The 13544-nt window shown below is 36.6% G+C and overlaps 2 protein-coding genes and 1 long non-coding RNA gene across 4 annotated transcripts; 1 reads left to right on the top strand and 2 right to left on the bottom strand.

Moving 5' to 3' along the window:
- Positions 2435–6078, bottom strand: LOC18787156. Its single transcript, XM_007220036.2, has 7 exons — positions 5146–6078; positions 4661–4793; positions 4525–4578; positions 4321–4412; positions 3492–3727; positions 3192–3362; positions 2435–3114 (listed from the first exon to the last, which is right to left on the bottom strand). The coding sequence occupies exons 1-7, from the start codon at positions 5835–5837 to the stop codon at positions 3017–3019; spliced, it is 1476 nt and encodes a 491-aa protein (XP_007220098.2). The 5' UTR covers positions 5838–6078; the 3' UTR covers positions 2435–3016.
- On the top strand, positions 7026–7939 carry LOC18786647. The gene is made up of 2 exons (XR_002270099.1): positions 7026–7217; positions 7498–7939. It is a non-coding gene; the product is annotated as an uncharacterized LOC18786647 (long non-coding RNA).
- Positions 7723–10526, bottom strand: LOC18787048 (protein FAR1-RELATED SEQUENCE 5). Of its 2 annotated transcripts, XM_020556583.1 has the most exons (4): positions 9151–10526; positions 8557–9069; positions 8399–8462; positions 7723–8306 (listed from the first exon to the last, which is right to left on the bottom strand). In XM_020556583.1, the coding sequence occupies exons 1-3, from the start codon at positions 10505–10507 to the stop codon at positions 8401–8403; spliced, it is 1932 nt and encodes a 643-aa protein (XP_020412172.1). In that variant the 5' UTR covers positions 10508–10526; the 3' UTR covers positions 7723–8306; positions 8399–8400. The 2 variants fall into 2 exon arrangements, with proteins under 2 accessions (XP_020412172.1, XP_020412171.1); XM_020556582.1 differs by having other exon boundaries at positions 8557–10526.

Genomic DNA, 13544 nt, shown 5'->3' on the forward strand with positions numbered 1-13544 from the left:
GAGGAACACCATTGTAAGGCCCATTCCGTATTGTATTTCACTAATCCAAACCGTCTATTTTGTAGATACTAATTCAAAAAATTGAATTATTAAACTTAATACTTTCTTCAAGCACCGTATTTTTGTTGATATATATGCCTTAGTATCAAAGCGACTAGCACCAAGGCAGCCACGCCTTCCCCCCTGCCGAAGGAAGACACACTTCTGAGGTGCCAGACACCTGCCGAAGCTCCTAACTGCCAAACCTAATCCCCAGGACACGTGTCGCCACCACGACGACTTGCATAAAGTCCCACATTGGAACTTTGTGCAAACCTCCTACTCTCACCTCCCTATAAATAGGGAACAGTACCCAGGTACAAAAGAGAACTATTCTCCCACTTTTACTGTTACTCTGCCAGAATTACTACTTGTAACTGATTTAGGCATCGAAGAGCCTTCGGCCGGCACCACACCGGTGTCCGAAGCTTAACGATTGCTTCTCCCACTTTGTCTTCTGCAGGTTTCCCATCAACCTATATTTCACCAAGGGCCTCAGCTCTCTTCCCTGCTGAAGACCCCGCATACCTAATCACTAAGTTGGACTCACTATTGGCCGGGCCATTTTGAGCATCAACAGCCTTCATTAATTTACTATGCTCTTACTAAGCTCTTCTTCTTCTTCTTTTTTAACAAGTTTATCCTTTTCTTTTTTTGTTGTTGTTGTTGCAGACAATGCGTTTACATCCCAATCGCAAATGTGCCGATGATGGTCGTGAATGTAAGTTTGGCGAGGACGAGTGCACAAATTATCATCATTATAGAGACAAACTAAAAAGCTTATGTACCTATTGAGGTCTTAAAGAATTCCATTAGTTCTTCTTGAAGATTTGATTTACTGTGAACTAGCTATGGGTGTTGAACCGTGTACTAAACTTAATTATGTACTTTGATCATGTTGCAAGAGTTTATGTTCTGATAATCATGTGCTTGTTTTTGCTTGCGTAGTGTTTGTTCAGCTGACCATTCATATCCATAGAGCCCTTCCTCCTTGCCTGAACCGCCGCCACCCTTTCCTCGTCCCCTTCCTCATCTTCCCCTTCCATTCTACTAATCATGTTTTCCAGCATTCCACAATAGGCAAGCCATCAGCCCCAAATTTGGAGAAGACGAGCACTAAACATTTATGGCCGAAGAAAATTTCAACACTTTGGTTATTTAGAAGTGGTGCATGGAGTGTGGGTTTCAGGATTCGAAAGTCGGTTGGGCAAAATTTGCATACTAAACTTGACGGTACGAGTGGATTTCGTTAATAAACATACAAAGATACATACAGTTAGAGGGACGTTTTGAGTCTAATCCTCAAATGCATCTCTATCAATAAATAAAAGTTTAACAAATACACAAATTATAACTAGACAACGTAATCCTGGATCACACTTGAGATAATTGATATTAAAATCTTAATCATCATCGACTCTTTGATTCTCAACTCTTTCAACTTGAGGCTTAACAATGGGAGATTTGGGAAGATTTTGGCCAGAAGAGAAATCAACCTCTCAACAAAAACAAATAAATTCTCAAAATAGCATCAATGCATTTAATCAAACATACCAACACAAACTAAACAACTCAAAAATACCAACAACAAATCAAACATCTCAAAAAAATTCCTTAAATCAAAGCCCTAATTAATTTCAATAAAATTCTCAAAATTTTAATTCATTCCTAAATCCTAAAATATTTAATTTCAAATTAAAGATGCATAAGATAATTAAAAAGGAGAGAATGAGAAGAATAATTGTTGCCAAAAAGAGAAGTTATTGCTAGCAAGCAAGATGAGAAGTTGATGTCTATATGTCAAGAGAAGTAGAGGAGAAATTTCTGTAGACAAGACAAGAGGAGAGAAGTTGGCCATTCAATATCTCTGTTTGGAAAAAAAATTGGGTTGGGCAGCTACCTAGCCTGCCCTTAAAGTAGAAACGCCATTGGGTGCATGCAAACCCTGCCTTGTAAGGTAGTAGTGACTGCCATCCATTTTTGGAAATACACCAACAATTGCAGCAAAACAGTTCAACAAGTTGTGAGAGCTCGACACGATGATGATGAAATCAATGTAGTTTTGACACTGGTCAAATTCCTTTACCTTTCTCTTCTTTTTTTGTTGTTGTCAATTTTACTGAAATATTACAAATATCAAAACCACATTAGTTTAAAGAAATTCATCTTCAATTTTAAGAAGCTAAGAAGCCAAGCTTCGTTCTTTAAATAAGTGAAGGGCAACTGGTAAATCAAGTATCCAAAAGAAATGCTCCATTATTAATCCTTTAAATCGCTTCAACTCATTAAACATGTGGTTGTATGTTAACTGCAAAATTGTCAGGCAACAATTACAATTAGACATAAGAAAATTGTATAATACTCAGTCAAAATTTTACACGAAAAGAAGGGCTGCAGCCAAATATTTGGGATTTTACATTTTTATTGTAACTCAATGGTTACAACAGGACTAGCAGTAAAGAAGCTTAAAAGAATTACAAGCTTAGGAAAAAGAGAGAGAAATAAATACATAAAAAAGAAAAGAAAAGGTGAACTTAGTGGTTTGGAGATGGGTCAGCTCTGTGCAGAGATGAAATGGGAGCCAAAAAAATGGACGAACTGTGAATTAATAATTCATAAATTTCCTACGGTTGGTTGGGAGCTTTACATAGGCATTACCCCGCCATCTTCCTCTGTTTTCTTATTACACAACCGTTTTACAGTTTACAATTACAATGAACCAACTGCCTAACCCAGCTGCTTCCTCTGCTTTCTTAATACACAATCGTTAACATTTACAACACACCAACTGCCTTAGCTCGTCTGCTTTCGTGCTCTCTCTCACGGAGACTCTGAGGTTTTCTGAGAGAAATTATGGTCATGCGGATGCACGGGGAGCCACTGAAACAGAAAATCCAACATCCTTTTCAGGACCAGTGGTACTTCATAGAAACTTAAACCGCACTTCAAAGCATCGGAACGGATGGCTCCATATGCATTAGCCAATCCTTCCTGCCTGATCAATCAAAGTTCCAACTTGGTCTCCGCATAAAGCTCTTGAAATATTTCCAGGTTCCAGCAAATTGAAAATTACAACTACAGACAAAGCACATTTATTCTTAGTAAAAATGAGGGTTTAACATTTGTGCAAGTAGGAAAGGAATGAGACCAACCAGGAATTCCATTCTCTTCACAGTATGTTAATGCCATGACGTCCACAGAGGTAATGCCTCTAGAAACAACCTCCCTATAGCAAGTATGATCAACAGTGACACTGTTGCTACCAGAATGACACTCATATATGCCGTTAAAGTTTGTACCCTTAAGGACCGCCTCTGCATTAACTGAACCAGAAAACATATATGTGCACCTCATGGTTAAAATATGGAACAGAAAGATAAAGGAACAAGAAGCATAGAGAAAACAAAAGTATATTAGAAACAAAACATATAGGGGACATGGTAGAATCTCACGCTCAGAAGCTCGCAAGGCTGCTGCAATATCAGTGGTGAAGAGATAATTTCCAGTGCCAGCACCAATTCCACCAAATATAACAACTCTGCCTTTCTCAAGATGTCGTATGGCTCGAAGCCTGTTATATGGCTCAGAAACCTCTGGCATTGTTAATGCTGTTTGGACCCGTGCCTGAACACCTACCTTCTCTAAAGCTGATTGAAGTAGTACAGAATTCATGACTGTTGCCATCATACTGGTAAGAAATCAACCGTCAAAACATCAGTATGCTTCTACCAATCCAAAGTTTAGGATAAGTGTATTGATTACTTATTCCATTCTTTTAAAAGAAGTTAAGATATAAATGCAAAGACGTAAGCAAGGAAAGGATTTTCTTTTTATCGAACGAAGCAAACAAAGGAATAAGCCTAAAAGATTTTAGTGATACCCACATCACTTTAAACCCAGACAGGCAGCATATGCAAAATCTAGCTAATTCTAAAAATCCCTGCAATTTTCTATCCAAGCCTTACAATCCACAAAGCCACTAAATAAAACATATACATGCTACACAAAACATCCAGACATGCTTAAATCAAAAAGGGCCCCCTTTAAGTACCCAAAACTAGTTTTGATCAAGGAGAATGACCATTCGAACATAATTTGAACAAAAGTAGAAGGCACCAGAAAAAAATTGCAATTACAGTTCAAAACATTGGGCATTACCCAATTTGATGTTGCTCATTGACCATTTGAACACAATCACGATGATATCCAAGCCATATAATTGAACAAAAGTAGCGGACACCAGATAATAATTGCAATTACAGTCAAAACATTGGACATTACCCAATTTGGTATGCTGCAGATCTATCCAATCCAGTAGAAGACACCCATGTGTCTCCACAAAAGAAATTACAGCCTCCAACAACGATTGCTACCTTTACAAAGAATAGAATTTAAAAAATTTAAGTTAGGAGAAAAAACACAAATAATATAAAGGATTGGAAGTAAAAACTATTGTTAAAAAAGAAATGCAAGTTCAGGAAACACCTCCACTCCAAGACGGCAAGCTCTTGCCACTTCCTCAGCAATCTGCGTTGCTACCTAACGACAGAGAGAAGCAGCTCAGCTTATTTATTCAGCACACTTGATCAAATATCAATAATCTGTCAGCTAAAACTTGCACCTTGGGGTCGATGCTCTGGCAGTCCCCAGCTAACGCAGCACCACTAATTTTAAGCATTACTCTTTTCCATTTTACATTTGGCATCGATTTGGATTTCAGGTTGTTTGTAAATCCAGTGCTGCCAGGTGTGTATCTGCCAATAGAAATATCTGCCATTCCATGAAGATGTTTTGTTTGGGAGAAGAAAACCAATAATCACTAATCACACATTTGCTTATTTCACTCATTTCACTCACATGAAAGCAATGCTATTAACTCTATTCCAAAGAGCACACTTTTTTCAGTCAAATGGCCCAAAAGGATAGCTACAGAAACAAGTCCAAGCAGTTTCATATATTTCACCCTCTTATATTGCCTAGTCTTAAAACCACATAAAAATTCACAAACCCCTTTTCATAATTTACACAAAATCACAAACCCAGCAAACCAAAACAATCAATTCATCAACAAACTTATACCAGATTTATTACTGCAATTTACAATACCTCTTAGGCTGCTTAGCCACATTAGAATTGGCTCTGCCACCACTGCGTTCCTCATCCGAACCACCGCCGCCTTTAGGCACAAGAGAACTCCCCAGAATGACCTCAAGCTTCTTGAACCAATGCCAATGACTGGCCCCCAACCCACTACTAGTGATCCTCTGCAGCTCCACCTTGTACCTTTTCTTCAAATTGTCAATCTTATTCTTGCACTGCTCTACGGTCTTGTACGTTGACTTGTTACCACCACCAGTCCCACATCGCTCGCTGACCATCTCAGCCACCTCCTCCCAGTCCCTCCCTCTCAGGTTTCCCCTGTTCAGCTGATTGAATTTCTCAGTAAAGGCTTCTAGAAGACACGCGATGGCCGTGTCGCTCCACTCCTCGCGGTCCTTCCGATAGTCACCCCGCTGCGACGCCATTTCCTGTCCGCTGGAGGACTCGGCTTCGGTAGTGCTGGTGGTAGGGTTAGGGTTTGCGGAGGAGGGTTTGAGTTTTTTGTAGTAGTAAGAGCTCCGTTTAGTGTTGGGGGTTCGGGTCTGGTTCGGACTCCGGTCCGGGTCGTCGGGGAAGGGTCGGGGGAAGAAATCGCCGTTGTTGGCGGTGGTGGTGGAGTCGATTGTGTCGCGGGGGCGCGGCGGCGCGTGGAGGTGAGAGGAGGAGTCGATCAGAGGGAAATCGTCGGAGGAAGCCATTAGGGTTAGGGTTTGAGATTGAGGAGAATGGAAGGAAGGAGACGACGGCGTTTGAGGTTAAGTGACGGAACGTTGAAGACGGCAACGGAAGGGTTAAGGGATTCGGGAACTTGTGAGATTGTGGTGTTGTCATCAGTCGTAACGGTTCCGTCAGCTACGCCAAACGTCTGGTTACACATTTACAATTGGACCAGCAACACGTCTCTGATCATTTGCTCTACAGAAATTTCCCCCTTTTTTTTTTTTTTTTTTTTTTTTTTTTTTCTTAACTTTTATTTTTATTTTTATACCGAAACAAGAAAATTATAAAATATAAAGGAGAACCATGATTTTTCTCTTTGTACTTGGTAATGATTGTACACCTAAAGTTAAAATGATATGTAAAAATACTCCTTTTACCAAAATAATCCATGCGTTTCATCCAAATAGGGTTTGTTAATGGGTCGGGTCGGGAATGGGTTTGGGTCAGACTGGGCCGGACTTTAAAGAGAAGAGAAAAAATGCCAGACCGGGCCAGGCTGGATTTTTTTTAGAAAATTCAAAGCTCAAGCTCGACCCATGGGCCGGGCTTGAGAAAGCCCATCAGACCGGGCCGGGCCTTAACGGGCCCACTTCATTTGAAAAAATCATAAACTTAATCATAAGGGCATTTTAGTCCAAATTTGAGATTAAACTCACTTAATTCCAATATTTTCACATCAAACCAAATTCATAAAACACCTCAATAACACACAACTTAATAAGATTTCCACAAAAATAATAAAACCAAATATTATTTTTGAGGTTATTACATAATTAGACCATAATTCGTTTTAAGAAATAATTTTAAAAAATAATAAGTATCAAAAAAATATTTTTTTTGAAGGATGATATGAATAAATATGCCAATGTTTGGTGATGTGTTTAAGAAAAGCATGATTATATTTGGTGGTACGATTATGTTTCGTGATATGATTATATTTGATGATATGATATGTTGTTCATCTTATATATATATATATATATGGGGGCGGATCCGTGGCACTACGTTTTTGACACAAGTTTTGACATAATTTTTGGGCCATTAGATTACTCCACTTTTAATGGTTAAGATTAAATATTACATGGTAAGTAGTTTTAATTTTTTTTAATAGACAATCATTAATTTTATTCTCTCTCATAAAAATAAAAGGAAATTTTTCTCTCTCCAACTTTTTTGCTGGAAGACGTAATCTCTCCTGCCTCTTTAATCTCAAATATTTATTATGGTCTAATAAATAAAGAATCTCACCAAAAACTAAATACCCAAACCCCACATTTGCACGTCTCTCTCTCTCTCTCTCTCTCTCTCTCTCTCTCTCAGTTTTTGCCTTCTTCGTTGGGAGAAAAGCTTTGCTCCAGGTACATATTTCAATTTTCGATTTTCTTGATCAGATTTGGTTTATTTTAATTTTATTTTTGTTGGAATTAAACTAGAATCTCTAGATTAGGAATTTAAGGAATTAATAGTTTCCAAGGGGATTAAGTTTATTTCTTAGGTATCTATGATTAAGCTATTCATTTCAATTTGTTTCAAATTGTTGGTAGGATTTCTTATTTTGAGGGTTTGATTTAGGGATTTTAATCTTCTCATATATGAAAATTTTGACTATTACTTTTTTTTTTTTGTCCCGATTAATAGGGACAGAATACAAGGAGAAAATTTGATGCAACACCAACTTGCTTCAACCTCCTCCCTCTTTGGGGTTGGTTCTAGAAATTGATGGATTACCTGTGCATTGACATATGGAATTACAGTTTATGAATTGTCTTTGCTGGGCTGTCCAAAATGAGTGTTTCTTCAAATGGCCTCAACACCCTGGTTGTACTCTGCTCCCATGTGGTCCTATGTATGTTTGGTTGTTAGTTTTGGGTTTTTGCCCACGGGTGGCTTTTATGAAAGTTCATTTTTCTGATTTTGCTGTGGTTGTCACTGGGAAGAAAGAGCTGCTTGAGTTTACAGCCCAACCTTTTTTATTACTATGATTTCACCTATGGAAGGTGATCTGCTGTAGAAGATTATTTGATGAGGAAGATTTCATTCGTCTACGTGTTATATGTGTATGAAAAACAAAAATTGTTTATTCACCGTAGTAAAGTGATTAATTTCCTTAATTAGAATAACAAGTTTTACACAAGTTCATTGCAAAGTCCATCCATTGATTTTTGCCTTTTTTTTTTCCTGAAGACAGAGACTGCCATCTGAAATCATTTAAGTGGGCACCTGCAATATTTTACTATCACGAAACACCCATAAACAACGGATTAAGAACAGTTTTGAAACACATTGTGTATCAAATAGTACGTAAACATTCCTGATACAAGATATCATAATCCAAAAAGCATATATTCATATAATTTGTCTATGTAATGCCACATATACGGAGATAACAAGACCAATGATCACCATTGCAACAAGAGCTTCCCCCTGATGAACATAATAGACTATTCCTGATGCAAGACAAGATCAAAATACACAAATGAGCATAAATTAAAGTAAAAGAAAAGAAAATTGATCACAACTTTAAAAAAACAAAACTCACCATTAACAATATTCTTGGTCATCACTCTCCATATCTTGGCACAAATCTTCTGACTCTTCATTGCCTAAATTTAGATTCATAAGAATTAAATTAAACATAAGCTTTTGACCTTACTATTAGAATATAAAAAAACAAAAAAACAAAGTGAACCAACTTACATAGATTTGTTGATTCATTCTTTCTTCTTTTCAGATTTGATGGACAATTTCTTTTGTCATGTTGGGCTATCTTTTTGCATAATGCACACTTTCTTTTCTTCTTGTTTTGAGCCAACTCAATACCACTTTTTAGCCTTTTTGAACCGCTAATATTGTCCTTCTTTCTACCCTTAGTTTGTGAGATATTAGGGTCCAAAAGCAACAATTGAGAGGAATCAATATTAGTACTACATGGATCACCTGTGGTTGAGGAAGGAATTGTTGCATGCTGAGTAGAATTGTCTGACAGTTTCTTGGACAATTCATTTAGAGCTTCGATAAAAGTTGTGTATGCCTCATTTGAAGATGCTGCAATGCAAGCCAACTTTGTTGCTTGATGACACATATGGCTAAGTCGCAAAGCCTCTGATTCTTCTTTACCATCATTTGTCACCAAACTTTTAAAATCCATTATCCTAAATTTGTTTGCTTCTTGTCTCCATCTTGGAAGAATAAAATGGTCAGGTAGTGTATCTATATCAAGGCGAACAAATACTTTCAACAAATGTCGACAAAGTATTCCAACAAACTCAAAATTTTGGCATTCACACATACCTTTGTATGTTTGCAAATTTAACTTCACCACAAACTCTTCATGCTCTCCAAGTTTTGTTTTCACTAGGTATGCATGATATTCGTCGTCACATGGAATTTCTTCAACTTTGTAGAGAGTAACTTTACTCCATTCATCCTTAAACTTGTTGAAAACATTTCTAGTGTAAAACTTTGCTGCATGTTTCAAAAGGAATTCTCCTTCATTCACAATGCGATACTTGTGTTCTGATTCAAAATCTTCATCACTTTCTCTATCCATGATCCTCTTTAGTGCTTGCTCATATTTGACAACAAACTCTCTAAGATTTGTTGTCGGTGTGACGAATCCATCAAAAAAAGAATTAATACCCTCACTACGTCCAGTAGTGTTCATTCCTGCAAAAAATATGCCACGATTATAAACAGGAACCCAAGAAGAACGTATATCATATAAACTATTCAACCAGTCATCATTAGCCAATTCACATTCTTTCATCAATTCCTTCCACTTTTCTTCAAATTCCTCTATCTTGTATGTTGACCGAATACATTTCTTCATCTGAATTTTGAATTTGGACTTCTTGAAGTACACATGTGACAATTTTTCTGCAAACTTCTTTTTAATATGCCAGAGGCATAACCGATGGCGAGTGTTAGGAAAAATCTTGGCAATTGCTCCTTTCATTGCTAAGTCTTGATCAGTAATAATGGAAACTGGATGACGTCCTCCCATTGCTTCAAGCCATGTCTCAAACAACCACAAAAATGTCACCTCTGTCTCATCTTGTAAAAGTGCACATCCAAATTGTATTGATTGCAAATGGTGGTTTACTCCTGTGAATGGTGCAAATGGCATATCATACTTGTTTGTCCTATAGGTTGTGTCAAATGTGACTACATCTCCAAAATAGTTGTACGCCATGCGTGATCGAGCATCCACCCAAAAGAAATTAGCTGCCCTTCCGTTTTCATCACATTGAATGGCATAAAAAAATTGAGGATTCTCAGCTTGCTTCTTCCTAAAGTAAGTAAGGACTGACTGTGCATCACCTCCATCCAGTTGTCTATGCCGGACATTTCTCAAGTGGTTATAACAATCTCTATTGTTAAAACCAATATGCGGGCCACCAAAGATTGAAGGAACTTTTGCAATTGGCAAATTTTCTTCATGAAATGTTTCAGTCAGAATTTTAGCTGCTTTCGGCATAACCCTATTTGACTTCATTTTCATTCTTCTTTCCGGTGTAACTGGCTTGTGATTGTGAGAGTCTTGGAAACTTGAAACTTTCCATTTGTTTGACCATCTATCAAGCTTAATTCTCATACTTGCTTTGCATCCACATTTCACTGTAGAACAATTTTTACCCGTTCTCTTCATATTCTCAATCTCATTTATGTCTTTCTCATCATTCTCTTCTAAAGCCTTCTGTGATGTATTTTTGGGCACGTATTTTCCTTCATGTGCACAAACAAATTGTCTACTCGTTACCTCATCTAAACGCCTTCTTGTCTTGGAGGAAGATCGAGTTCTAATCCAGAATCCCTCTTGTCGGCCATACTCTTCATAATAGTTTCTTGCTTCTTCCATTGTGTCAAATACCATCCCTGAATAAGGCGCTTTTAATTGTGTCACTTTCTTTTTTGGAGTACTTGTTTCACCATTCTCCACTTGAATTATCTCCTCTACCTATTGAACATATATTAATCATTCTTAACGATGCAACTTAGAAACATATTATACATATGTTAAACTTTCATATTGACACAAGATGAAATATAATGGAATAAACTTTCATACTGATTTTAAAAAATAATTCTTATGTTAAAAACAATCATTAATGGCACTACGAAATATTTTTTAACATAAGAATTCTTAATGGCCCAATAATTCAGCAATCCTAAGATCGTATAAACTTTCATATAACATCATATTTATAAAAAATAAAATATAAAAAATTCAGCAATTCTAATTGTCTACAGGAAGAGCTACAACAAAGATTAAAAAAAATAAAAAAATAGAAAAATAAAATCTCAGATGAAGGTAACATACCAAAGATATGCACTGAGAGTTGGAGGAAATATCTTGTGTGCGCTCCAACATTTTGATGAGGCAATATTGTATTCAGATATGAGAAATTGCTTTGACATAAAAGAACTATACTGAAGATGAATTCATGGTTGCGTATATGCTGTGCATGAAGAAGGATGAAGAAGGATAAACTGAAAAGAGTCCTTATTAGACCTTAATAAATATTTGAGATTAAAGAGGAGAGAGAGAGAGAGAGAGAGAGAGAGAGAGAGAGAGAGAGGCGTGCGAATGTGGGGTTTGGGTATTTAGTTTTTGGTGAGATTCTTTATTTATTAGATCCTAATAAATATTTGAGATTAAAGAGGCAGGAGAGATTACGTCTTCCAGCAAAAAGGTTGGAGAGAGAAAAATTTCCTTTTATTTTTATGAGAGAGAATAAAATTAATGATTGTCTATTTAAAAAAAATTAAAACTACTTGCCATGTAATATTTAATCTCAACCATTAAAAGTGGAGTAATCTAATGGCCCAAAAATTGTGTCAAAACTTGTGTCAAAAACGTAGTGCCACGGATCCGCCCCCATGGGCCGGGCTTGAGAAAGCCCATCAGACCGGGCCGGGCCTTAACGGGCCCACTTCATTTGAAAAAATCATAAACTTAATCATAAGGGCATTTTAGTCCAAATTTGAGATTAAACTCACTTAATTCCAATATTTTCACATCAAACCAAATTCATAAAACACCTCAATAACACACAACTTAATAAGATTTCCACAAAAATAATAAAACCAAATATTATTTTTGAGGTTATTACATAATTAGACCATAATTCGTTTTAAGAAATAATTTTAAAAAATAATAAGTATCAAAAAAATATTTTTTTTGAAGGATGATATGAATAAATATGCCAATGTTTGGTGATGTGTTTAAGAAAAGCATGATTATATTTGGTGGTACGATTATGTTTCGTGATATGATTATATTTGATGATATGATATGTTGTTCATCTTATATATATATATATATATATATATACAGTCCCGATCTCTTGGACTACAGGGGTCCAAGAGATTTGCGGTCACTCACCGTTGGATGTAAATTCAACGATTCACTCACTCTTGCACTTTTTTTAAGAAATTTTTTTAAACCGTTAGATGTTACATCCAACGGTGGGTGACCACTATGGTCCAAGAGATCGGGGCTGTATATATATATATATATATATATATATAATTGTTGTATTAATAATTGACACAAATTAATGTGCTAATCATCCAATTATAAACTAGGAATGAGTAAAGAAAAGTCAATGAAATGAAACAAATTATATATGTGATTTAAGTGATATAATCCTAAACCTAAACTCTCATTTGTACATAATTATATATATGTATACGGGCCGAACGGGCTGAGCTTTCTTGGGCTTAACCGAGCTGGGCCTATGGGCCGGACTGGGCTTCAGACACCCAAGCCCAAACCTAGCCCAGCCCAGCCTAGCCCAAGGCAGCTCGAGCCATCTCAAAGCCCATAACAGGGCCGAGTCGGGCCTTTTTTCGATGGGCCGGGCAGGCCCCCATCGGCCCATGAGCCCGTGGGCCAAATGATGAGGCCTACATCCAAGTGTCAGTTAGTCAATTTGTTTGGTTGGTCTATAGTCTCATTTGGGACTACTTCTTTAGAAAACACTTTTGCTCATGTACATTTTTGTGGTGAACACTTTTATTATAAGAAACGTCGAAATTTTTAGTGTAAAAGCATTTAGAAATGCTTTTCCATAAAACGCTATTATGAACCATGAGTACTTCTAAATGATTTTTTGTCAAACGCAATTAAAAACACTTTTGATTAGAAGTTAGAACTCGCTTCTATAGAAAACACTTTTGCTCATGTACATTTTTGTGGTGAACACTTTTATTATAAGAAATGTCAAAAAATTTCGTGTAAAAGCATTTAGAAATGCTTTTCCATAAAACGCTATTATGAACCATAAGTACTTCTAAATGATTTTTGTCAAACGCAGTTAAAAGCACTTTTGATTAGAAATTAGAACTCATCAAATTGGCGTTCCTCCTTGTATCATGATAAAGATTTTGGTAATAGATCACGTTCAAACATCATTAATTATGGTATCAAGAAACTTTAACAAGCTTCACTGTTCGTCTTAATTTGGGATGCAGATGTCCTCAAAATTAGGCTGCAAATGCATTGTTTCGCCACTCAAATGGTAGTTTTGTCCGGCTTTTCTTGGTACATGTATATCTTGATCCAATTTATCAAAGTAGATTGTTAAGAGGTGTCCAAGATTTTTGTATCAGAAAGCTAAATCTAGTTTGTGTAGCACAAGTAATCACATCCATGAGATGTGTAACCCATTATCAATCAAAGA

This window comes from Prunus persica, chromosome G2 (genome assembly GCF_000346465.2).
Source record: "Prunus persica cultivar Lovell chromosome G2, Prunus_persica_NCBIv2, whole genome shotgun sequence".
Classification (NCBI taxonomy): Eukaryota; Viridiplantae; Streptophyta; class Magnoliopsida; order Rosales; family Rosaceae; genus Prunus; species Prunus persica.

Coding starts and splice junctions, on each gene's coding strand:
- LOC18787048 (XM_020556582.1), bottom strand. CDS start 10,507: ATGAAGAGAACGGGTAAAAATTGTTCTACAGTGAAATGTGGATGCAAA. Junction 8,463..8,556: donor GAATGAATCAACAAATCTAT/GTAAGTTGGTTC, acceptor ATCTAAATTTAG/GCAATGAAGAGTCAGAAGAT.
- LOC18787156 (XM_007220036.2), bottom strand. CDS start 5,837: ATGGCTTCCTCCGACGATTTCCCTCTGATCGACTCCTCCTCTCACCTC. Junction 3,363..3,491: donor AGCCTTGCGAGCTTCTGAGC/GTGAGATTCTAC, acceptor TTTCTGGTTCAG/TTAATGCAGAGGCGGTCCTT. Junction 3,115..3,191: donor TGAAGAGAATGGAATTCCTG/GTTGGTCTCATT, acceptor CTTTGTCTGTAG/TTGTAATTTTCAATTTGCTG.